Source organism: Hemibagrus wyckioides, linkage group LG05 (genome assembly GCF_019097595.1).
Source record: "Hemibagrus wyckioides isolate EC202008001 linkage group LG05, SWU_Hwy_1.0, whole genome shotgun sequence".
Classification (NCBI taxonomy): Eukaryota; Metazoa; Chordata; class Actinopteri; order Siluriformes; family Bagridae; genus Hemibagrus; species Hemibagrus wyckioides.
The window spans coordinates 15,120,402-15,147,292 of NC_080714.1; the positions used below are offsets into that span (position 1 = coordinate 15,120,402).

The 26,891-nt window shown below is 38.4% G+C and overlaps 1 protein-coding gene across 1 annotated transcript in view; it reads right to left on the minus strand.

Moving 5' to 3' along the window:
* commd10 (COMM domain containing 10) overlaps positions 1–21,374 on the minus strand; it is a 36,097-nt gene extending 14,723 nt beyond the window's left edge. Inside the window, exons 1-5 of the mRNA XM_058389088.1 lie at positions 21,216–21,374; positions 20,791–20,881; positions 20,450–20,560; positions 19,605–19,760; positions 17,322–17,435 (exon numbers count right to left, since the gene is read on the minus strand). Of these exons, the coding sequence (XP_058245071.1) occupies positions 17,322–17,435; positions 19,605–19,760; positions 20,450–20,560; positions 20,791–20,881; positions 21,216–21,244 (501 nt within the window). The 5' untranslated portion in view covers positions 21,245–21,374. The remainder of the gene's footprint in view (positions 1–17,321; positions 17,436–19,604; positions 19,761–20,449; positions 20,561–20,790; positions 20,882–21,215) is intronic.
* Positions 21,375–26,891: the final 5,517 nt, after the last annotated feature.

Below are 26,891 nucleotides of genomic sequence, written 5' to 3' on the forward strand. Positions count from 1 at the left end.
AAAAATGGTATATTTATCTAGAGTAGTAATAAGAAGGAAAAGCAGTAAGCCATGCTACATCCACAACACTGTTATCCACTAATACAGCTCCTGCTGCTGTTCTCCATCACATGACAGCTTGACAAATTTATACACTCTCAACAAGATTTTCACTCTAGATGTTTCATTAGTCGAGCCTCTATCTCTGGGATCTGGCATGTTTCACAGCATGACTCTATACCATCTTGTCTGAGTGCTAAAATAAGCCAGACGTTAAAACTAAGACTATAATTCTCAACCAGATTAGAAACGTTTTCTCCAAACTCAAGGTTGTTCGCAGTTCATTTTTGTCAAGCATAAAACTCGTCAAACTCTGGTGTGGGCCAGGAATTTGAGCTCCGGTGCACCTGAAAACACTGGACTAGGGTTCACTTCAAATGAACATCAGGGTCAGTGCACATCACGCATGAAAGCAACCTGCACCTGGAACTGGGTGTCGAATGACATGATTGGTTCATGATAGAGTGGCTGAGATTCATGGTAGGAGTACTGGCAATGAGAGGATTGCGCAAAATGCACATCTCTTGACAGCCTGCATGACAGAAATCCTCAAGTAAGAAAGGAGTGAGAATAAGCCAAGCACAAACAATGACTGCTGTTTACAGTTTAAATGATGGTAAAGGCATTATAATCTCTGTAGAGATTATTCATTTGAACAGTATTTCTAAAAAATAGTTATTAATTCTTAAAAACATTGTATGCACAATGGAAATGATTATAATGGAATAATTTTTATTATTTTTATTATCATTATATCAATATACGCTACAATAATATAGACTATACAGGCTATAATAATAATAATAATAATAATAATAATAATAATAATAATAGTAATAATAATAATAATAATAATAATAATAATAATAATAATAATAATAATAGTAAACACACACTCGGTTTCTATGTACACCTGAGAATCTGAGTCAGTGAGATTTAAGACAAAAACATCTGTATAGTTTACTTAAAATATTACATTTCAACAAAATGTGATTTTATTGCTTTTACTAGATTAACTTAATTAAGTTTAATTGCTAGATTGATTTATGGAGAGTGAGCGTGATCAATTCAGGCTCTATTAATATAAATCAATTCGATTGTGAAATCTCATGAGGACTTTGGCAGTGATGGGAATTATAATTATAGTACTAAATGTAGGCAATTAAAACATGCATGGTAGAACAGCACAGCAATAACATGTCTGTTGCAAAACACCAGGTTTGTGGGTTTGAGTCTCAGCTCAGGTGTGTTTGATTTTATTCAGCGCTTTGAAAATACAAATCATGTTGGATGAACAAAAACTAATTGTGTTAATGTTACTTGATTCAATCATGTGGAACAGATGTGCGCATTTAAATTAAGTAAATTCAGCAAGATTTTTTTCCCCTCTGCTTAAACAGACTTAAAAGCTGTACTTTGAGATGAATTTCCAGTGCTAAGCCACAGTGATGAGCAAGATGTTCACTGCATCAATTATCATGCTTTTCTAAAGAGCATGTATGTGGCCTGTTGAGAGAGGTTTCGGGTTGAAAAACGTTGCTTGGAGAAACTGATGCATTTACACTTGGCACAGATGAGCCTCAGACCTCCGCTTGAACACGGTTGACTGATCAAACTTAAACGTGTCTCGGGTGTATTTGCAAATTTCCCATTAGGATATAATCCTGACACTCAAGACACAAGAAACGAAAGACGCAAGTGTAAGCTTAAGCTCAGTATCAAGTAAAACAGTGGTGTCTTACTCTTATCAGTTTGATGTGTCATCTAACACACCAAAGTGATAGCAGTGGTAATTTATTTCCTGTGAATACAGTGGGTTAAAATCTGTAATGCAGCGCTACTCAATAAGCCAGAGATCTTGGAGTAATAGCATGAATACAGGGAGTAGTGAAATAGATCAGACCTAAGGCAGTTATAAATATTTGATCAATTTGGATTCCTAAGCGGCGCAACAGAAAAGTCTGGAGATTAAGAGTAGAAATCCGGATGATGCCAAAAGCAGCCTGTTTTGCTATAGGGGTATTTCAAATCATTCCTACAAGGTTTGAGGGCATGAATGTTTCAGATTTAAGTCCAAAGATGGAGGTGAGATGATATTTAATAGAAAATATGTGTATGCTGTAAACAGTTTGTTTGGATTTTATGGGGTAATGTCCCATAGAAGAGTCTCTTTCAGATGGTTTGTATTGAACTGCTGGTGTTCTTTTATTACATTATTCAAATGAAGTCTTTTAGAGCAGCTTATCCATCTAGAAAATAATCAAATCTTTCAGACAGTATTCTGCAAAATATTCCAAAAATGTAATCATCAAAAGTTGCAGTCTTACAACTGAACCAAACTATGTTGTTGTTTTTTTTTTTTTGCTTATTTCAAGTACCCAGATGCACAAAGGCAACAAGGCAAACCATCAGAGAGAACACACACACACAGAGTGTAGAGGTCAAACACAAGATAAAATACACAAACCTGACATGAAACTGATGTTCGCTCGTAATTAAATTCACTTCCCATTCCATTAATGGAACCCATTTGACAAATTTAATTTTCAATGTGCAGTGTTCTCCGGGCTTTCTTTTTTGTTGAAGAAATCCTGCAGCACCACCTGCACAGATTTAGAATTTGATCCCTGCTTCAATTCTGCTTCGCTCATGTGAGAAGATAAGGCTTTGTTGGCAGTCTTCACCTTAAAGAAAGCATGGAAAATCTGATCAGGCATCGATGCCACCCTGATTGCAAAGTGATTCAGGCTTTGTTTATTTTGCCTTCCTGGGACACTGTCTCTGATCTCTCAAGCATGCAGGCTTGGCCTGGGTTTGATTTGCTTTGGTGATAATTCACAGGCTATGCTTGGACAAACTACAGACAAAACCAGAAAAAGATATGACACGGAGAGGTAAGTGAAGCGCTTACTCGGTCATTCCTTTGTGCACAGCTTTTCATTGGGATGATGGAGAAGCACTTATGCTTTTAGTCTCATAGTGCTAAGGTAAGCACCAATGCCATTATTGCACTTTGATTATGAGAACACCGAGGAGGTGAAGGGCAAGTTGGCACAATCATATGATAGAGGCGACGAGTGCCTAATGGTACCCTCCGCTGAGAGGCAAGAAAAAGTAAAGCAAACATACCAACCCCTGTATGGTGCCTTCTTCCCCACAGGGGGCTTCTGACCACACAAAAGTGAACCAGATGTCAGACATGACAAGTCTTGAAAAGAAATGGAATAAAAGTATCCTTTGCACATCAAAATTTGTCACAGTGATGACACGGTTAAATTCTGGTGGTTGTTTTTTTTTCTTTTTAAAAAAATAAAAAGCACCATTAAAGCAGGGAAATAAGAGCGTTAAGGAATGAGTCAAAGCATCAAAATGACAGCAGTGTCCAATTTGACAGGTACCTGATTCATATTCCATTAATCAGAAAACTGAAAAGAAAACATTCTTGTATCAGTGGATATCCAACATAGCTTCCAATATGCAAAGGAGAATACAAGCATCCATATAACCATATGCTTGCCCTGTGTGTTGATCCATGCATCACTTTATGAAGTATAGTTCAGTTATTCTCATATGATATGTTCTGCCTCCATTTGTCTGACCCAGCTTCAGCTTACAGCGTTCATGCAGCAACTCCTTGGAACAGAGTATGAGAATGTCATGGGACGATAACCACAGAACCTGTTGTCAGTTCATGCTATAAACACATCCAACCAAGATACAAACAAACTTATCATATACAACAATGGGAGTGTTCGCTTATAGTTGGTGAGCTTCTGCTTGGACATTTAGTTGATTCTCACACTGGTCACGTATGCTGAGGTCTGAATCTGAGTGCGATTGTTCCCGGTGGCCCTGCAACAGAATCAAGTAGTTTCAGACTGACTTGATTCTACTGAACAATATATGGAGAACACAACTAACAGCAACTAACCATATTTTTTTTGTTTTTGATTATTTTGGTGCTATTATGTTCAGTAAGACTCTTGACATTTTCTGTGTCCCACAACGTTCCCCTGCCACATTACTGTGGAAACTAATGTCATAGTCATCAGCTAAAACGCAAGCGCAGGTTACTTTACTTCCTGAACAAGTTCAAACCAGAGTATGCAAACATTCAGCTTAAGTTTAAAAGAATAAATTGAAGTACCTCCCCAAAGATTCCAATGTTTAGGTGCTAAGATCCGTCTGGCATATTGGACAATCTAAAAGAAGAGCTGAGAATACGCAATGGGGTGAAGAAAAGAAGGAACTCTGAAAGGTAAAGATGAAGCAAGGCCATGTAAGGATTTATAGGTCAGAAGCCAGAGTGGTGTTTTGATGTGGGCTGAAACCAATAGCCAGTGTGGTTCAGGAAACATAGCGGTGATGTGAAGCAGAATGCGTGAGTACTCTGGAGGCTCAGTGTTGAATACACACTGAAACTCCTGTATTGCTTTTAGCCACAAAACCAAAGAAAAGGGAATTGCAGTAGTCAAGATGAGTGGTGATAAAAGCACAGACCAAAGTTTCGGCATCTTTTGTGTTCAGCAAGTGGAGGAGATGAGCAATATTGTGAACAAAGTGTTCACACAGTTTACAGTGTGCCCTAATGTAGGAGAGATATTTGCACACAAGAATTTGGTGCAATTATTAAAACTTAATTGGGGTTTTATAAATGTTTTGATAAACGGAATTCATTCATAGTTTTCTATTTTGAATGCATGACATAAGAGCAGGCGGTGGAACGATCAATAAACAAAACATAAAATTTCAATTTCAATTCAATTTTGTATAATGCTTTTAACAATGGACATGGTCAGATTCAGTCATTCCAGGCATTGAAAGCTAGGAGTCAGCCCCAAAGCCTCCGAGTCGATTTACAGGCAAAATTAATTTAGCATCTGTTCTAGTTTTACGAGACAGCAGGGGATATTTATTTTATTTTCAGGGATAATTTATTTTATTTTCAGGGCTCGAAATTCAGAGCATACATAGTTGCAAATTAAGTAACTAGTAGCTTACCAGCACCTTGTGTTAGGTTGGGGGACTTATTTGGTTGACATAATTCTATTCTCAATCTCATAAACTGCCTGACAGATTTCCTGATAAAGGTCATTAATATTTTATTACAGGTAGTGACCTGTTCAGCCTATTTAAGCTGACTGAAATGCTGCAAATAAATCTAATATTAAATAAATATTTTAAATTATTAAAAATAATAATTAACTTAAAAATAATTCTTCTTCTTCTTCATTTATTTATAACACACATTTTTTAATTACTTAAAAAAATGAAACAATAAAACTGAAACAATAAAACAAGTAAACAAAATACAGACGATATACAAAAACAACGCAAATAAAAATGAACCCATCATAATTTTTTTCAAATAAATTAGATTTGAGCATAGATTTAGAATCAAATAGAGAAGGTGCTGTTCGGATAGCTACAGGGAGATTGATTTTTAATTGATTAATCTATCAACCAATCAATCAGTATAATCATTAGTTGCAGCCACCATGTGGTAGAGAGGTCAACTCAGAGTGTACTTGAAAGCTGCTGTTTATTCTCTAGGCCCAGGAAACTGTTTGTTTAACACATGGTGTTACCACTGACATCAAGTCAGCGCTTTCATGCAAAAAAAAAAAAAAAAAGCCCCTTTTCCAAATGGTAATTACAGGTTTCACAAAGACATAAATGGTTTTACAAGTTGAAACTTGTAATTACCGTAATTCCGACATCACGTCATGTAGTGCATTCATATGGAATCATTTGGTGGTTTGTAGCTCGCTCTCGGCAGATACGGTCCAGGGTGAACACTGTACACTATTCCACATAGTAGTTTGAGGTAGTATATGGTATGGAAGAATTATCATTTTATACAAAACAACGTCATACAAAAATGAAATGACTGTATTGTGGGATTCAGTAAGCAGAATGCTCGGAAACGAGCTTAAGCAGTACATCATCTGGGTATCTTTGGTGTAATGGAATCACTTATATTGCTCATACAGTGTACTGCCCATGTTTGGCAGGGTTTAGTAGGGGAATTGTATATGCTTTTTCCAAACACATCCACTGTATTGCAATAGCGCTAATGCTGCTATCTGCTGGGTTATCATTGGGAAAGTGTGATAAAAGTGACAGGAAGCAGCCAAATTGAGGTAATATTCAGTGATATTAAAAGGAATGGATATTTCAGAAAGATATTTAGCTCATTTTAAACCATATTAGATTTCACAGATATCTGTGCAGTAATGAACAATAATATTTAGATGAATTAATCCACAGCAAGAATCTCAGTATGCCTCAGTATCTTGTATTATATCTAGGTTATGTCCCTAATGCAGCACAGCTCATGAGCTGGCATCTACGTACATGACAGTTGCAACAGAGGTGGCTAGTAACAGGCTACATTTATATTAGTAACTTCACTCTGCCCTGATATCTGAAAAATAGCACCTCCTGTGTGAGGATACTAGTCATTGACTATACGTTTAACACAGTCATTTCATAGAAGCTAATCTCCAAATTATACAGTCTGGGAATCAACACTGCTGTCTGCAAATAAAGCCTAGACTTATTGACATCAACAACTCATCACCACAAACACCGAGACTGCACCTCGGACCTGTGCACAGCTCCAACTCTTTTACCTGGTAACATGGTGAGCCACTTACAACCTTGGACTGATGGTGAACTACCAGAAGTTATTGAGGAGCCACAAACACAACCCCATCTTTACTAATTGGACTAGAAGGTATCTCTAACTGCGAGTTTCTGGATGTCTGACCTTTCCTAGAACCTCGACACCTCCTCTCTTATCAAAAAGGTGCAACAACACCTCCACTTTTTAAGGAGACTAAAGAAAGCCCAGCTTCTTCCTTAGAACATCTATCATGTACCACTGGAAGCATCCTTTTACAAACTACATCACAACACAACAACTGCACAGTGTGTAACTGGAAGGCACTATTACAGGTAGTGAAAACTGCCCAACACATTACTGCAGCACATTACAGACATTCCTCACAATTGTTGCTTGCGGACAGCGAGAGGTATTATCAATGACACCTCCATGCCCACCATGTATTGTTTATATGTCTCCCATCGGGAAAACTCTACAGTCTGCATTGTCACAAAAAAACAGCTTTCCCTTAGGCTGTATTAAAGCTGAATTCAGCTTCTAGGCATTAACTGCCACCTTCCAGCTAATAACTAAACATTAGCATTAGACACCATACTATACTACTATTATCTGCAATTATGTGCAAGTACTTACACGTTTAAGCAATTATTTATATTAGGTTGTTATTTATATTGTTATTAGTACATCTGCATTTACTGTAATCAGTGTATGTATCATACTGCATGCATCTTTCAGTTTAGTTCTACCTGTATACTGTTTATCTCAGATTATTGCTGCACAAGTCTTATTTATTTCATTTAACCGCACTTCCATTTGCATTCCTCCGTTATACTAGCTTATTGCACCATAACCTTAGCTGCTATTTGCACTACTGGTTGGATGTAAACTGCATTTCATGGTCTTTGTACTTTATATTCTGACAACAATAAAGTTAAACCTTTTCGCTCATCCAGCACATTACCCCAGTCACATCCTCATATTTACTTATGATGAGGTCATGGTGTCTACCAATTAAACTTTGCAGTCCAATCCATAAAGTCTGAGATGAATTAATCTATTAAATCTGTAACAGAGTTGGATTCGATGCTGGCTGCATACACATCGCTGCCTTGTGCTGGGAAAAACATCATTGCCATGTACATGACTGTCTTCAAATGAAAAAATAAAGACCTACGTCTTCATAGGGTACTTAAATTAGCACTTTATATCAAAAATATATAAGGTGTGTGTGTGTTTATAATATATTATCTCCCCTAGCTTTTAACTGATAGCACTCTTAGCCTATAAATCTAGTGAAGCAGTATCAGGATGTATTTGTTGAGAGAGCATTTATCAATGTAAAGTCGACACTCAGCTTTTAGTAACTAAAAATTCAAGGGATAAAAACAATTAGAAACCTTTTAGGGAAGAAAAAAAATCTTATAACCATTAAAACTAATAAATAACCTGGTGGCATAAGTGTGTACCCTATTCTAATGGGTCATGTCACTGTGCTCAGAATTACTTAATCACATTCAAACTCAGTAGAGAGTAATTCCTTCCACAGCATGGCCAATTACGCTCGCTTGGACTCCCAGCTTTGAATGGCTGTAGCATTATTCTGATTCAAACTTGCAAATCAACTGAGGATATCAAAAGCAAGCCTTTTCTGTTTCGCCAATCAGGAGCCTCAGATTTTAAAGGGCCCAGGCCCCTAAAAATGACATTTTTGTGATATGTGCAAAATAGAAATATATTGATAATAACTAAGAATGATACTCTCATATCCAGATCACTTCACATTCTTTTATAACCTCAGAAAACATCTGAGCAAGGTTACTGAATGCCATTCCATGGCCAAAGAAAGGCTGAAAGCTTCAGCTAAATCCCTCGCTGCTAACACAGCAGTCCTTCATTCCATTTCCCATGGTGCAATCTCATAGTGCAAGGAAAACAGGGAAATGACATACTGATGCTGCAGTCTCCATCTATAATTTACTTTCTGGCACTAGACAGGAGTTCAGGGCTTGATCATAGGCATGAAAGGAGAACTGCAAGAAAGCCAGTACTCTTCACTTGTAACTCCATGACCTTCGTGGTGGCCTATTTAAGGATGCAGGTGTGTCCTTTACAATCCATCACAGACATGCTTTTAGTCAGAGATCAGAGAGCAGCGGCAGGAGGCTGCGGGTGCAGTCGCAGGCAAAGCAAGACTACTAACTTATGGCACCACTGGTACAGATTTGTAATGGAACAGTGCGGATTTCTATACGATGTGTTAGATAGGGGTCTCTGAGCCTAAAGTCATTTAAGACACTTTAGGAGAAACAGCGGAATGTACAGTATTGATTTTAACTGGGTTCACAATTTAACCCTATTTCTACTGGAAAATTAAAACTACATTCGGCATTAATTACCGTCTTTGTTGTACAGAGGCGAAAAAAAATTCATCAAATCTATTCATTAGGCAGTTTACAATTCAGATCATGGTACTAAAGTGCAAATGGCACCCGGTGAAGACGTGTGAATCATAATCAGAGACACGAAGCCAGCTGCTATAACACAACACTGTTGCCAGTAATACAGAGCATAAAGCCAAAAAAGATGAAACATATCCAGATGTAAAAAGCTAAATTAGTGTAATTGTTATTTCAGTTCTATCTGAAGATTAGTTTGCCTGGCTTTCCCTTTTGAACCTATTGCGAAAGAAAATCTCACTATAATGAGCTAGATAAAGCTCAGTTGTGCATTAGTGACTCAGTGCAATCAGACATCCATCTGCTGACAGATTACAGAACTGGGTCTTATGCAGGTAGCAATAACAAAGTTCCATTCCTTTCAGACATTTCTGAGTCATACGGTTTAAGCACCGAGCTTAAGTCCATATAGAATAGCGTCTTTGTATTCCACTAAATTAAGAACAGGATGATCTGATGAGGAGCATAAGCTTCTGATGTAAACAATAGCGGGAAGGCTGCATCTGCTAGCAGCACTGGTAGAGAACGACGGAAAACAAGAAGGCACATAACACCTTCATATTTACTGCATGGTACCTATTTTTATACCCTCACTGACTCATCCAGTGATAAAAAGAAGAATATAAAAATGCCTCGCTCGCTCTGTTATCCCAGCATGAGAGAAGCGATGACTGGAAGAGAAAGTGTTGGTAAGAAATATGAGGGGTCTGAGGGAGCGGAATTGACTGAAATAAAACAGCGACAAAAGCTTCTGTACAAGCTGGGGCAACTTCACGGCAAATGCTGTGAAGGACAAGGGCATTAAAAAGCAGACTGATGGAAATGTGCTACAAAAGGTTGAAGTTTATGAGTATAACAGACAAAAGCCCTTTACACAGTCGTCAGTGAAATATAGCCAAGTCAATTAAAATGAAATTCAAAGGAAGATGAGCTACAACAGAAGAAAAATCAGGTTCCACTCTTGTCAGCTACAAGCTGAGGACAGATTCACTGAAATAATGTCACCTTCTTACATTAGGCTGTGACATTTAGATTCGACGGTCAGAATTTGGCATGGATCCACGAAACAAAACCGAGTTTGTGTCAGCAGTTCAGCCTGGTGGTAGCTGGGTAATGCTGTGAGGAATGACATCACTTAATTTTACAGTGTTGTTGATGATTATGTGCATTCCTTCAAGGACATTCCTTTAGTTGGCTAAGCCTGGCACGATCATGCGCCGTGTCGAGAATCATCTCGAATTGCTTCCATGAACAAGCTCAGTGAGCTCAGTGTACTTCAATAGTCTTCCCAGTCGTGAGACCTGAATCCAGTAGAGCATCTCTGGGATGCAGCAGAACAGGAGATCTAGAGCATGATGTGCAAACTCTTAAGTATCTTAAGGAATGTTTTCAACACACAAAGAATGGAAGATGTTCTGCTTAGTCCTAGCCAGCATTAGTATGATGTTCCTAATAAAGTAGGAGGTGGGATTATGTAAAGAATAGGATCACATAGAAACTATACTAAAATAGAACCTGATTAAAAGCTGAGCTGAAAACAGAACGAACAAAGGGAAATAAAAAAGATGCCATAAACTAGAAGTGATAGAGATGTTGGACACAGTCCGGGAATTCACTGAAAGCAAGTGTTTCCTCGGTTATGCGGCTATGTGCTGTACATACCCGCAGCATGCCAAAGCCCTCCCACGATAAAAACATCCCCTCTATCCATTTTTGAAACACTATAGCTGAAGAGAGAGAGAGAGAGAGAGAGAGTGAGAGGCTCACGGGCCACTATTCATAGCAACAGAAATGTCTCTTGTGTGGTATCTTTGGTGATCGCCTAGGCTCCCTTTTAGATCCCTCTGGTATGTCGACACTACAACGGCTTAGAGTTAGAGGGCCTCGTCCTTTATACTGTACAGCTTGTGGGAAAGAAGGGCATTCGCATCAACAGAACATCTACAGTGGCATGTCTATCCAATGCAGTCAGCCAACGAGACAGATCGGTGGCAGAAAATAGAACGTCACCCCTCCACCTGCGATCACACTAATCAAAAGTTGATAATACTATTGTTAGAAAGGCTGTAAGTGGTAAACACTTTCAGGATCAACTTACAGCATATCTTGCCAATATGCACTAAAAATTTGTGGACACTTGTCCATCACACATACATACATGCTTTTTGAGCATCCTATTACAGATTTTGAGGCCCTTTGTTGCTATAATAACCTCCACTCATCTGGACTTTCCACTATTTTGCAGTGTGACTGTGGAAGTCTGGCTATTCAGCCATAACAGCATTATGATCGTTCATACATATAGCAAGTCGCAAAGATGAAGAGAACAGAGATTGTCAGTGTGAGCTGACAACTTCTGGAGACATGAGTAAAGTCAAATCAAGAAGCTTTTATTGTCATTTCCACTATATATAGCTGAGGCAGTACATGAAACAACATTCCTCCAGGACCATGATGCTACATTAAATAAAAAACAACACAGAGCTAAGGAATATGAGTGACATGAGTGACGGCCACGGTTGGTGACTAGACGTAGGTATCTAGTGACATGCCAAGTTATGAAAAACTTAACTTTAGGCAAAAATGCAGTGACTTTGTGTAGCAACTAGCAATCAGAGTGAAGACAGTAGAGCGCATGTGATCTGTGGCAAAGAGCACACACTGTGTTTATTTCATCAGTGTTCAGCAGTGTTGAAGTCAAGACTTGTGCACATGGGCAAATATCGTCATGTTAAAACATTTGGGGTTCTTATTTCCAGTGGAGGAAACTGTAATGCGACATTTTATACTTTCTGATATAAGTTTGGTATCCAGTGACGTGACAAAGTTGAGAAAAACTTAACTTTAGGCAAACTTTAGGCTACTTGGTATAGTGACTAGCAATGGGACTGAAGACAGTAGAGCGCATGTGATCCATGGGAGAGCACACACTGCTTCTCCTTCATCTCGTACGTGATGCAGATATACACTGGTGAATTTTCTATACAAACGCTATATCTGTCTCCAGAATATTTCATTTTAGTAGCATAAAAAAATGATTTAATGATTTGCTCTCTAGCGGAATGCTAGTTGCTCCACCTACTGATACATGGTATTACTCTGGGAACCACTAGTATGAACACCAACTGACAATTTCACAGTTCAGTAACTGGAGACTTGAAGAGATAATATCACTGTATGTTTGACTGTGTCTCCTGATTTCACTCAAGCTATGTTCAGTGTTCCGAGTCATCACAAAGGTGTTCAGCAGTGTTGAAGTCAAAACTCTGTGCTGGCGAGTTCTTCCACTCCGACATTAGCAAACTATGTCATCATGGACCTCACTTAGTGTATGGGGACAAATACTGTCATCCTAAAACATTTCGGCTTCTTAGTTACAGTGGAGGAAACTGTAATGTGACATTTTAGACATTCTGGTACAAGTTTGAGGAAGACCCACACATATGGGTGTGATTAGGTTAGGTTATGTGTCCATAAACCTTTGTCCATTTAGTGTATACTGATTGGGCCAGATCTGGGAAAAACGCATGCATCATGTCTGAATAGATTAAGGGCTAAAAGTAGAGCATCACTCCCAAAAAAAAAATGTCAAATATGTGGGGCAGTGTGTGAAAACCCCTTTACACGGTCAAAAGTTGATATTTTCTCTACATAATTCAGATAATTCACTTTAGTCTTGTGCCCCATACAAGTAAAAAGGGAGAAAAAGATTCCTTTCCAGTTCGTCTGAATGAAGTCGCAGCTACTTATAATCTAATCTGCTTATAAAGATCACAGGCTCTCAACACCTGATGTAAAGTCACTCGCACCATTTAAACAAGCGTCTCATCATTGACTAATCGCGCGGCAGCTCACCGTTCACACTTTTCACACTTACATCCATAATCACTGATTTATTCAGTCAGGTTCTGTAGAGCTGAATAAATCATTTCTTACTAATGTTTTAGAAGGTTGTACACAGGATGTAAGAGCTGTTCACTATTTTGATGATAACTTGTGCAGATGCAACGTCAAATGTCCATTATGTCCAAGGGAATGTCATTATAAAATGTCCAAACTTGATTAAACACTTGATTTTTGACACTTGCGAGGTTTTTGACATCTTTAGACAGAGGGACTGCATGTACCAGAGTCGGTTAATGTGGCTCACATGAATTCTGCAGGCAAAAGGACAAGGCAAAAGTGTTTGACATAAAAATGATTTCCACTGTAAAACATATTTACAGTCAGGTCCATATATATTTGGACACTGACACGTCTATTGAGTCAAAGTCAAAAGTTGAAATGAATTGCACATCTTCAACCCCCACCCCTGATACCCCTCCCCGATCCTCCCTCCCACTCCCACCACCTCTGAAGGAACCAAAAATATAAAAGAAATGTTATTCCCTCATTTTTTTTATTTACAAGTAAACAGATAAAAGGTCTAGTGTTCATTTCAAGTGTGCCATTTGAAACTGGAATCTGTTGCTGTTAATTCTCAATATGAAGTCCAAATAGCTGTCTATGCCAGTGAAGCAAGCCATTATTAAGCTGGAAAAAAATCTGAGAGATAGCAAAACTGTCAGCTCTGGCCAAATCTACTATTCTTAAAAATAAATAATAGACAAATGAGTACTGTAGTGGACAACACAAGACGTCTTTCCCTGGTGAAGAAAAACCCCTTCACACCAGCTGGCCAGATTCTTCAGATAAGTGTCCAGATGTCTGAATATCTATAGACCTGCTTGTATGTTTGCTTACAGTAAAGATGTCAAAGTATAATACCGGCAGAAAAACTCAATTCTGGTCTAGACCTTTTGTCACTTTTGGCTGTTTTCCAAAATTCTACTCTAACATCCAGACAGTTTTTTTTTCCACATGATATGATGAAACTTGCCAGAAATGCTGTAAGCAGAAAGATTCATGATGACAAGCTTCACATTTAAACATCATGTCCATGTTCAATCTAGCAAAATGCATAACCATGACATTTTTTTTTTACTTATTCACTGGCAAGCATTCAGGTTTATACACTAAAACTACATACGATGATCAAAACCTTCCTTACTCACACATTGCACTAAAGAGCACACTGCTTCATTTTTTTCCCCCGAACAAGCCCAGATGCAGTTGCATGCAAATAAATAAACAAGTGAGTGTCAAACCACCCTTTCATCAAAGCAATGTGCTTCAACAGTGCACTAATTTACCCATCTAACAGAGCAGCAATACAGGCAAATAAGAGCCTTCACTGATTGGGAGAATCAGCATGCGGCCAAATCCAGTTTTGCCTGCATAATGATCAGTGTGCTGACAAAATTTGCAGTGTTTCATGTTTCCATTCACCAACATTTATCAACACAGGGTTGCTTTACAATAAACTGAGCAAGCCAAAAAAAAAAAAAAAAGAAAAGTACGGTCAAGAATAAAGATGCATGACTACTCGCTATTTTGCTGTGGTAATAAACAAAATGACAAAACGTTCTGTCTCCATGCAAACAGACACAGTAAATGTTTAAAAAAAGCAAAGCATCCCTAAACAAACAGCACGGCCCAAGCAGCCACAGCTTCCTATCCGTTTTTCTTTTCACTTTGGTTAGGTGCGTGGCAAGCTATTATTATGTTAAGAAGCTACCAATTACAACTTTGTGGTGCGAGTTGTCACTTGTATGATTCCCCCTCCCTCCATTTTGTTTGTGTAAAAAGCTTTTGCTCTGTTTACAACTAACATCAAGTGAGAACAAATGTTTACAACGCTTCTTTGCATTTCTTCACAGCTCGAAATCCCATGTTTAATTACGTGCCCTCTTTTTCCAGGTGATAATAAATGAGGTTATCGCCTTCACGAGTGAGAAATCCAACAAAGAGCTTCTGGCTGCTCCGTGGCTGAGCCCGGAGGAAATAAGATAATGTCGGACGTTTGGAATGACTTTACGTGCGTCTGACTATGCGGTATTAGCGAACACCTTGACGTTAACAAGGGAAGTAATCACAGGATACAGCAACCTGTAAAATTAAATTAAAAATGGGGATGAGGTTTAAAAAAAAATGATAAAAAAAAAAAGTCATCCTATAAGCTTGGTATAATAATTAGACCGATATTTTCAATCAAATTAAAGTCTAACTGAATGCAAATGCATAAGTCAGAGTCTACAAAACATTGTATGGTGTTAAAAATGGTGGTCAAAGAAGAATCTTCAACTCGTTCAATCTAAATCATTGAAAACCAGCCAAAAAACACACTGACATGGCCGTGTACCTTTCACAGATCCTGCCCTTTGTTTTGAAGCCTGCAGATTCACAGGGCTTTATATCAGAGAGAAGGGAAACAGGAGGAACCCTAAGAACTTCAAAGTAATATCAAAGAGCCTGATTCTTTTAAACAGAAGCCAGCTGTCAACTGGTCACGATAAGAGCAAGTCCAGGACTAACGAGGACGGACTAATATGCCTCAGGGACGCGTCGTCCATCTAAGGTGAATTCTCCCAAGCTGTTTGAGTTTGCGACCAACAACCCACAGCCTTCCTCGGCCACCTCCCCTTGCTACTGCTTCATTTTATTAGCTCCGCTTCTGTGCAATGATGCTTCAATCCAAAACATAATGCTTATTGTGGCTGGAAAAATCGCTGAGGCATGGAATACGTGAGCGTTTTAATATACACCAGAGTTTGGGCAGAACAAAAGACGATCAATTTACGGCATGTAATGGAATCCAAAGCTGGTAAAATAGCATTGCAAAATCTTGACAAAAGGCATTAACATCAAGTATATCTTATTAGGACGTGACCATAAGTATCATAATTCTGGACATCAGACTTAACCACACAATATTAATGTCATGATAGCTCAAAGTCACTAATATACTTACTATATCAGTAACATACTTATTAGAAAATCACCACAGTGGCTGCATACGATTTAGTTTTAGACATGAACACTAACATGGCCTGCTTCAATGAATGTGTCCACTTTTCCATGCACATTACCATTAACAGATTTCAACATAGCTGCTAACACTAATCTATCATCTGGAGCTTAAGAGTTTGTGATTTCTGAAAAGAAACTGTGCTCAAATATCTGGAGCTTCTTTCTGTCCTCCTCAAATCGACAGCTCTCTGGCAGAAAGCCATACACGTAAAACATATTCCTATTAGTGTTCTGGTGTCATGTAGTACAAAGAAATTTGCAGTCTAGCAGAGATCATCATTTCGAGTTGTTTTCAAAGGGAAAAACAGACAGCTTTCGAAAACCCATTCGCCTAAACGTAACGCGTAAAAACAATGACAGTTAAACAAAGCAAAAACAGATCAGGGTTTTGAAACTCAGGCAGATGGAGAACTCTCTTGCAGAGAAAATGTCAGCTCTACCTTTTACACATACATTAAGAGGTAAAAGGCAGGACGCAAGCCTTTTATTCAGAATGATTTCTAACATCCTGTCTAAACTCAACAACTCCATTGAAAGTAAAAGAAGTTGCCGGTGACTGTGACAGTTTCGTGCTTCTCGCTTATGGAACAGACTCTCACTTCTGCAGTGTGGTAACAGCGCCCCCAACTGAGCGGCTGAGAAAAGAGCAAGCGTTGCGTCCTTCTTTTAATTACGTTGACTTGCTCTAGGCTAAAAGCGATCAATTCCTAACAGAGTCATCCTAAGTGGATTTATTTTAAGGGGAAAATGTTCTGTTTATATACCCTATTAGAACCAAAAAAGCAATGGTACATTATGCATTCCCTCAACCACAAGGACACAGTGGCTAAATATCCTTTACTGCCACTAATAACACTAGGAAAAAAAATGGGGTTATGGACTAGAAGCCAGAAATTAAAAATGCCTTCAAATCTACTGAAACTTAAGAAGGTCTGTCGCTGCTTTGGGCAAAACAGAGGTTTGTGTGTTTATCCAGATGTTTTGTTACTCTGCAGGCTCGGATTACGCCTGGTTCTTGGCAATTCAGACTGCTGTGGATTTAAAAGAAAAAAAAGAAAGAAAAGGGAGCTCTTTCAGGGTAAAATAATACCCACAGAAGCAATGTCTAGCAGGCAGTTCCTTTAATGAGTTGTTTTGCCTTTGTTTTTTGGGGGGGGGCTTTTTTTTGTTTTTGTGAAGACAGAACGAGTCCAAATTTACATCCATTTCAAAGCTAGGCGCTACCCCACAGAGACCACAGAGACACAAACATCATCTCCACGCATGGATAAACTGCGGAAAGCCTTTACCTCCGACTCATCTTCCTCTCTGACGCCCAGGTCCAGCACGGCGTGTGGCTCTTTTTGCTTAGCCTGTGATGACTGGCCCATCTGAAGGTTGAGCTGCCAGCCTATATGCTCCAGCTAGCAAAGAGAAAAACAACTCTTACTACATGTGTCATCATTCCCTTTGACTCAGAGCTTTTAACAAAGGAAACAAAATACAAATCCAAGCACAGGGCAGAGCAGGTTAGGGTTTGTAGCCCAGCAGTGGCTCTGAATCAGTCACAGAATTAAGAATTTAAACTCAATAACTCACTCAAGTCAGCTATAATGAGCAACCAAGGTCTCATGCACAATGCAACTGGCTCTAAAAATCTGGGTCCTACATTGATATTTCATGGAAAAGCCTGCATATTTTATGCCTCAGTATTAATATTCAACCAGGAAGTCAGTTATTATTATTAATCCATATAGCCTAGAATAAAAGTCTGAAATAAAATAATAAGTGCACTGAAAACAGGGTCATAGACAGTATGTGTCTGGATACGGTAAAAAATGTGTTAACTTTCTTTTGCTTATATTTCACTGCAGCAGTGTTAGTCTACAGGAAATAAAGGTCATTCTTATCATAAATGCATTCATTTACTTTTCCCATACTGTGTAAACGCCGCATCTACACAGCCACCATCATAAAGCACTTACCCTCCCACATGTCTTTCCATTAATTATTTCAATTATATCTATTATTATCTTTCTCTGTTGTGGCAAATGCTTCAGCAAGGCATACATCCAACCTGGATTAATAGCTTTTAAAACAGCAGCCAAAGATCTTCAGAAGCTATGACGTCTGAAATGATCCCACCTATAAAATTCTCAAAGCATAACAATTAGAAATCTGTTCATGAATTACTTCCTAATATAAAAGCCATGTGTGGCGCATGCTGTGCAAGTCTTATACACCGATTTATTGCAAGTTCATCAGACAAAACTCTCAGCTTGTCAGATTACAGAAAAAAATAAGAAGAGATACGGTTGAGTAATGCGAGCTGACGCAAAGAGGAGTTAATGTTACTAACTCAATGTGGTCACTGTTTCCAATAAAGTGTTTTATTCCCTTTACAATATGTTGTTATTTATTAAAGACAAGCTGTACTCGCTCACAGCTTGTGCTTACAACTAGCACTTATGTTAGAGCAACTACAACTCACCAGGTGATTTCTTTCTCACTTTCAATAAGTGAGATAAGTGTAAGTAAAGGCAATAAGTGTACATCCATCATTTTTAATCCAATTACTATTTCAACATAGACTATATAGCCAAAAGTATCTGAACAGCTGACCATCACGTCCATGTGCTTTCTGAACATCCAGTTTCACATGTTGTGTCCCCTTTGCTGTTACAAGGACCTCCACTCTCCTAGGAAGGATTTTCACTAGAATTTGAAGTGTGGTTGTGGGGATTTTTTTGTTCATTCAGCCACAAGAGTGTTAATGAGGTCAGGCAGTGATGCCGGGTGAAGAGGCCTGGGGCTCAGTCAGCACTCCATTTCCTCCCAAAGGTGTTCAGTGGGGTTGAAGTCAGGGTTCTTTCACATCTTGACAAAACATGTCTTCAAGTCAGTGTATACAAAGAGAACTTACAAAAACATGTGCTCCCAACTTTGTGCCAATAATTTGGGAATGTCCCAACTATAAATGAGCTGGTCAGGTGTCCATAAATGCCATATAGTATTGTTTTTAATCCATTAATCTGTTTTTAATGTTATTGGTGTTATTGAGCTGCTGATATAGAAACCTAATCAACAACTTCTAATGTACTGGGATAAGGAATTCAGCAGTTATGCATTATAATATGCAATGTATTATTAATGAATTAGTAATAATAATAATAATAATAATAATAGTAATAATAATAATAATTATTATTATTATTATATCATTATAATGTAATAATATTAATATGTAATGTAATATTTGCAAGCCAGATTTACAGCTTTGGCTACAGAGTCTATTTTACCTGATTAAATATTGGTAGAAATCCAAAAAGTTTATATAAATATGGATATTTTCCTATGCTATTCACTTGCAGTATTACTTTACTTTATAATACATCAGATTCACTGATAACTGTGCCTGGTCATCTGTGAACTGAATATGAATATAAAAACAACAACTAGCCCTGTTCTGAGAAACAACATTACAAGTCTGCTTTCTGATATTTATGATGAATTACAAACAAATATGGAAGTAAATGTAAAACAATCATTCATCATTTCAGCTTAAACTAATCTAGAAAATAGAAAGAACTCACCTTCTTGGGAGCAAATATCGTCTGTCTAATCTTCTCTACCACATCTGGACCAGCGGTAGCCCAAGCCTGACTAAATGCCTCGGCTTTGTCTGGGGCAATGTGGATGTTTTCAAGCTGCTGCTTCAGAGATGCTGGTTTAATATTGTGATACACAGCCTACACACAAGAGACACACCGGACATTTTCACTTATACACAATATAAACAGGACTCTAACAGGACTACCATTCAAACATTCAGAATGATCTCAAACATTTTCATCCAACATTCTCGTTCACACAAAATGACCAGAATAACAAGAATAAAGTTGTTAAAAAATAAACATGCAGAAAGTGAAGGTGGTGAAGAAATCTAGTGAGGCAGATACTGTCACATGAAATTGCTTTAAGTATTAGGAAAAATCTATAATTATCCAAGTTATTCAATATTTTGGTGTTTCATATATGGTTTTTAACTACAAACTTGAAGTACGAAATATTTGTTTTCCCACAAAATTATAATTATACATAAACGAAAGGGTAAGGAAATGTTCCATATTAAATTCTAGCATAAATCATTACTTTATAGCATAAAATCTAGGAAACACTTACTCAAGCAAAAATAGCTCATATATATGTAATGCACTGACTCATACTAATATTTTGACACAAACATCCTCATAGTAAGCAAGCCAACTTTCTGTAAGTTTCCGTTGCCAAATTATCGTTCATGGCACGAAATCCATCAATGCACCGTACTGAAAAACATATCACCTCCAATCCAATGGAGATCCAGGGTTTCAGACCAACACTGGCACCTTATCAAACTGATGCGTCTCTAGATGTAGTTTCATCTCATAAAACCAACCTGTTCTAATAAGAAGGAGGACGTCTCAAGCACCAGGTGAAGGGCTTGTTTCTCTAAAGCCAAGGCAGTCTGTAATTTCTGCTCTTCATCTTCACTGAAGGAACGCTCGCCCTGTGATGGAAAGCGAGACATACGGTCGTAAAACACTGGAGCTCGGCACAAATGCAAAAAAAAACATGTTCATTATATTTATTCACCCATAGAAACACATACATGTACAGACTGTGGTATTGCTTACATATTATACATCACTGTAGCTGTGACAGTAATGTCCCACCCTGTGACGTCAGCACGGGACATGGCCCATAAATACTCACGTGTTAGGGTTAGGGGATTCATACCTTAAGGTGAAGTTTCTGGAGAATGCGAGAGAGAAGTCTGGACAGTTTATTGACCTCTATAGAGTTGATGAGGGTTACTGCCTCTTTAATGCTGTGGACAGAAATGAAGTTAAAAACCAAAACAACAAATGCACTAAATTCTTTTGCATTCTTTCACACAGATTATTGCACTTATTCTGCATATTATTGCATGTATTCTTATAGTGCAAAAGAGAAAGGTTATCATTCTAACTTCAGGTCTGTTATTGCCATCCAGCTCATTTAACAGCTAGTGTTTCAGCTCTTCGTATTTAGAGCTCGATTAGACTCCAAGATCAGTGCTCACTTATTCAATTAGCAAGATCCCTATAGCTAACTAGCACAGGCTAGCTATCAGCTAACATCAGGACAGCTACACAATAACATCAAAACCTCATCTCACTTACCTCTGTGTTTCTTTGACAATTAAAGCCATGATAATGTCTCATTAATCTTTATATGAACGATCAGTGTTATTCTGGCTAACTAGGAAACGCAAATCAGATCCCAAATACAGCTCTTTTGGATATATAGTGCACTACATAAAGCTCTGTTGTTTCATACCCTATCTAGTGCACTTATGTAGGAATAATGGAGCCGTTTGGAATTCGACCTTGCAGTTACTTCCTGTTTAACGGTCACGTGGCGGTCAGTCACATGACATCAGTGCAGGGTGAATGAGAGAAACATCTGAAATATGAATTATTCTAAAATGTAAACGTTTGAGAGACTTATTAATACTGTGTATCAGTGTTTACACTCAGTTAATCAGCTAATGCTTACGTAAATACAAGGAATTTCCTCAATTATTACCACGCCACTTTATTTACTTTTTTTCGCTCTGCCCCCTTTCAGACACTTGACACATTACACATATAGACGTACACCGATCAGGCATAACATTATGACCACCTGACTAATATTCGGTTGGTCCCCCTTTTGCTGCCAAAACAGCCCTGTCCCGAAGAGGCATGGACTCCACTAGATCCCTGAAGGTGTGTTGTGGTATCTGACACAAAGACTTTAGCAGCAGATCCTTTATGTCCTGCAAGTTGTGTGGTGGGGCCACCAAGGGGACTCCATGGGCTCAACCAAGCCACTTAAAGGACCTACAGGGCTTAAAGGACTTACAGGACTTGAAGGATAATTTTGATAGATACTGACCACTGCAGACCGGGAACACCCCACAAGAGCTGCAGTTTTGGAGATGCTCTGATCCAGTCGTCTAGCCATCACAATTTGGCCCTTTTCAAACTCGCTCAAATCCTTACACTTGTCCATTTTTCCTGCTTCTAACACATCAACTTTGAGGACAAAATGTTCAGCTGCTGCCTAATATATCCCACCCACTAACAGGTGCCATGATGAGAAGATAATCTTATTCACTTCACCTGTCAGTGGTCATAATGTTATGGCTGATTGTTGTACAGTTGGTACTGTATACACACACACACACACACACACATACCAAGTTATTAATGTATGTTCTAAAATAATCATGTTAATAAATTAATACCAATACACAGAAAACATGTTCATTTTTCATCCCTAACAATTTAATCAGCAGGTCAACCATCTAAACTTCTAAACATAAAAAGATTACCTTTTACAAAACAACTACCATTTGCTACTTAATGAGTGTTAAACTTTGCAATTATCTGTTCTACAGTGGACTGACATGAAGTCTTGGTGGTGTGGACCAAAGAGTTCGAGAACACTGCACAACCAGCACGTGTGTGTATTTATAAGACCACAGAAGACCACATCAGGTTTCTTTTCTCTCAACCAAGAACAGGAATCTGAGGCTATCATGGACACAGACTGAAGATTAGAGAAAAAAAAAAGGAAAATGGTCTTTTTTCAGTCTTGATGAACCTGATGTAGTCATCTGCTGTTGTAGCTCATCCACTGTGTGAAAATCCCAGGAGATCAGCGATTTCTGAAATCCTCAAACTAGCCCACCAGGCACTAAAATCCAAGCCACAGCTAAAGTCACACATCATACATATTGTACTTTATTGTATGTATATCTTTGCCATATGTGTGTGTGTGTGTGTGCATGTGATGTTCTATTACATCAGCATTGTAATGTACATGTGTCATTCTGTGCAAATGATACACTTGACTTGAACTTGCTGATAAACATGACCTGTAAACATGGCAGACACCAAATAAGAAGTATATTAAGAAAAAAAAAGATATTTCACAGGTTTGTGAGAATACGGGTCAGATTAAGAACTCATGTTCCTGTCACCTCTAACATTAACCCTAACCCTATCTGTGTTTATTATATTTATTTATACTGTGGCTTATTCAGAAACCCAGTGTTCAAAAGTAAAACAACAACCCTAAATGAATGAATTCACTATTTTTCTACCATATGGTCAAGATGCATAATAATGCTGTGTCAGTTTCATTACTGATTAAACTTACTACTGAAATTTTGTTGCATTGAAGAGGATGTTCATGAATATTACATTGAAAGGGCTCTTGCACAAGATACACTATATAGCCAAATGTTTGTGGACACCTGAGGATCAGACACATATGTGGGTCTTCCCCAAATTATTGCTACACAGTTTAAAGTGCATAACTGTGTCTACAATGTGGATGTATGCGGTAAATGTCCCTTCAGTGGACCTAAGGGGACCGAACATGTTTCAGCATGACAATGCCTCTGTACTCAAAGCAAGGTCCATGAAGACATGGTTTAACAAGGTTGGTGGAAGAACTCATACACAGATCTCTGACCTCAACCCCAATGAACACTATTTGTATGACTTGAAATGCAGACTGATATCAGACCACAACCTTACTAATGCTCTTGTGGCTGAATGAGCAAATCCCCAAAGCCATGCTCCAAAATCTTATGGAAAGCCTTCCCAGAAGTGTGGAGGCTGTTATAGCAGTAAAACTGGCGCCAAATCCACATTTATGCTGCCTTCCTATGCTAACAGAATCATCCTACTTCCCACATCTGAAGTGGTAATTACGAGTATGGTATGCTTTATTGTCAGAAAGAACATGATACATAGACCACACCAGGCTCATTTGTGCATATTTCTTTTACTTTTATTTTGATACCATGATATTTTATACAAAGTTATTTTCATTGGAATGAAATGTTTGTTGATATATGACCAAATTATAAAAGTACCTCGAGTTTCCCAGTTGAAATTCGGACTTCCTAGTGGGCAACTTGTATTTACGATAATTCCAATGAAGGTATCAAGGCAGCATCATGCCCATAGGTTTGGAAAGAGTGCGATGGTCAGGTGTTCACATACTTTTGTGATTTATGACGGATGTGATGGATGACAAAAATGACTCCTAGAGGATTTTAGTGGTCACATTCTGAGTTGTGTGTTTTAGTACTGTAGTTAGAGAGCCAAAGGAATACACAGGGCACAGAGCATTATCCTGGCATCATCTATAACTCTTTTTAGTAAATCCATTTACTAAAATATTTACATCCTGTTACATGTATGTCATGTATAGCATTCTCAATGGAAATGTAAGTCGTAGGAGCTGCAATTACAAAATTATTTATTTAGCAGTCTTTGGGATACTGTGAACTGCAATGGGTTTTGGTATTCAAAGAAAAGTATGTGGAAAAAAGGGGGCACATGAAAAATTTTGAAACATATCTGACAATTCCAGGAAAGAGGTTCTTTATAACTATGTGTATGCTATTTGTGTAATTACCACTATCTGTATCCATAATTGGATTTGAGATCCAAGTGGGCGTGGCCTAGTCTGAAAGGGATTTTTTTTTTACTATAACACTAGAAATACTAAAAACACTGGGGGAAAGGTAGTGACTATGAGCACTGAATTGAATTTAATATCTTTTAGACATCACTAGGGTTTTGATAAAATGGCTTAAATTAATTAAACCACTGAAGATAACACCAGGCAGAGAGCAAGATCTATTTCACAATCTCCTCTCCCCACAGACGCTCCCTTCAAGTACCTCTCGTCAGGATGATAAGGAGAGCTCAGAGACTCACATCAAAATAAGCAGGCCTGGTCAGGACAGGATGGAAAGCAGAGAAGCTGAAAATTTCTTTCCCTAAACTATGTGGCACTTCAGCTGTCTTTGAGCTTGCAATAATCGCTCTCGAAGATATACAGATCGCCTCAGACAGCTTGCAATCTCAGCAAAGTGCTGCACAAGCACCATGCAGTAGAACCATAACCGAGAATACGTTTTCTCCTTCAGTAAGCGCTTTACTATTGTGTGTTTTAGACAGCACTCCGGTGTAGCTTCTACTACCAGCCTGGTGCCAAATTTCATCTCACCAGAGGAATCCGTCTCCCCTTCATGTTCACGTGTGTTAGAGTAAGCTGCATTTTTACATCAGATTTCTGTTTCTCTTACGGTAGAATACACTTCCCTTTTCATTTCCATACACAGTAAACACTAGAGGCCCATTAAATAGTATCTCATCTTGTTCATAATGCCAACTCCAGCAAAAAATCTGACTCCCCTTCATAAGCATGCACACACAAGTCTATTCCTAACGTCACACATCCTCAAAGGAAACAGCAGAATTCTCAATAGCAGCATCTTATGCTTACTCTATAACAATTCAGGACACAGCCAGCTTTGTGCTGAGTTCTGATTTTAAACTGTATGGATAGAAGTTTGGGTTGGTGATTTACATTGTTTATAAAACAAATCTTTTTATATTTTTATTGTGTACCGTTACCTCAGATGTATTGCATCACATATTAAAACAGAGATACAGTTAGTACCTCTCCAGTTGGTGGTTTGCTTACCGCCTCTATCCTGTGTGTATCGAGCTTGTGTGTTCTCTCCATGCTTTCAAGACATGCCTTGTGTGACTGGAGTGTGTGTGTGTGTGCCTTGCATTGGTCCCCCATCTAATGCACTGATAATTATAATTATGTACAGATAAGCAGTAAAAAAAAATGGATGGACGGATATCATAACATCTTAATTATGTGCATTCGAGTAAAGATTGTTCTAGAAATGGGTCTGGATTTGTTTGTTTGTACATGCTCACAATGTTTTCTAAGGAATTTAATTTTGTCCCATTTCCCAAAATATAACTCGAATATTAGCCCAATTTTAAGTACTAGACCCCAGAGTGGGCACTTCAAAAGATGCAATAAAGGCGTTGTGTGAAGCCAACCCAGTGTGTTAATGAGCATGGGCTTTCTTTATCCTGTGAGCTTCATTTATGTATGAACACCTAAGGGAAAGTAAAAACGTCCCATTCATGCATGCTTGCTTTTTGTGTGTGTGTCCCTTGTTTTTGTTGTGCACCTTTAGTCAAAATTTTCTAGAACACAAGTAGCTTACAAAGTGTATTTTGTGTTTACATTTTGTGTTTACATGTACACACACACACACACACACAATACCATGCAAAAGTTTTAGGCAGGTGTGAAAAAATGCTATAAAGTAAGAATGCTTTCAAAACTTAGAGTTACCAGTTTATTTTTTATCAGTTAACAAAAAGGAAATGAAATATACAGAAGAGAAATCCAAATCAAGTTTGGTGTGACCCTCTTTGTCTGCAAAACAGCATCAGTTCTTCTAGCTACATTTGTACACAGTTTTTGAAGGAACTCAACCGCTAGGTTGTTCCAAATATCTTGGGGAGCTAACCACAGATTTTCCGTGGATGTAGGCTGCCTCAAATCCTTCTATCTCATCATGTAATCCCAGACAGACTCAATGATTCATTGAGATCAGGGCTCTGTGGGGGCCAAACCATCACTTTCAGGACTCAGGACTGCTGCAGAATAAATTTGAGGCTGATCAGATGCCTCCCTGATGGTACTGCATGATGGATGAGTATCTGCCTGTATTTCTCAGCACTGAGGACACCATTAATCCTGACCAAATCTCCAACTCCATTTGCAGAAATGCAGCCCCAAACTTGCAAGGAACCTCCACCATGCTTCACCTGTTACCTGAAGAAACTCATTATTGTATAGCTCCTCAGCCATTTGGTGAACAACCTGCTTCCTGCTACAGCCAAATATTTCTCATCAGTCCAGAGCACCTGCTGCCATTTTTCTGCACTCTGGTTCCTATGTTTTCGTGCATA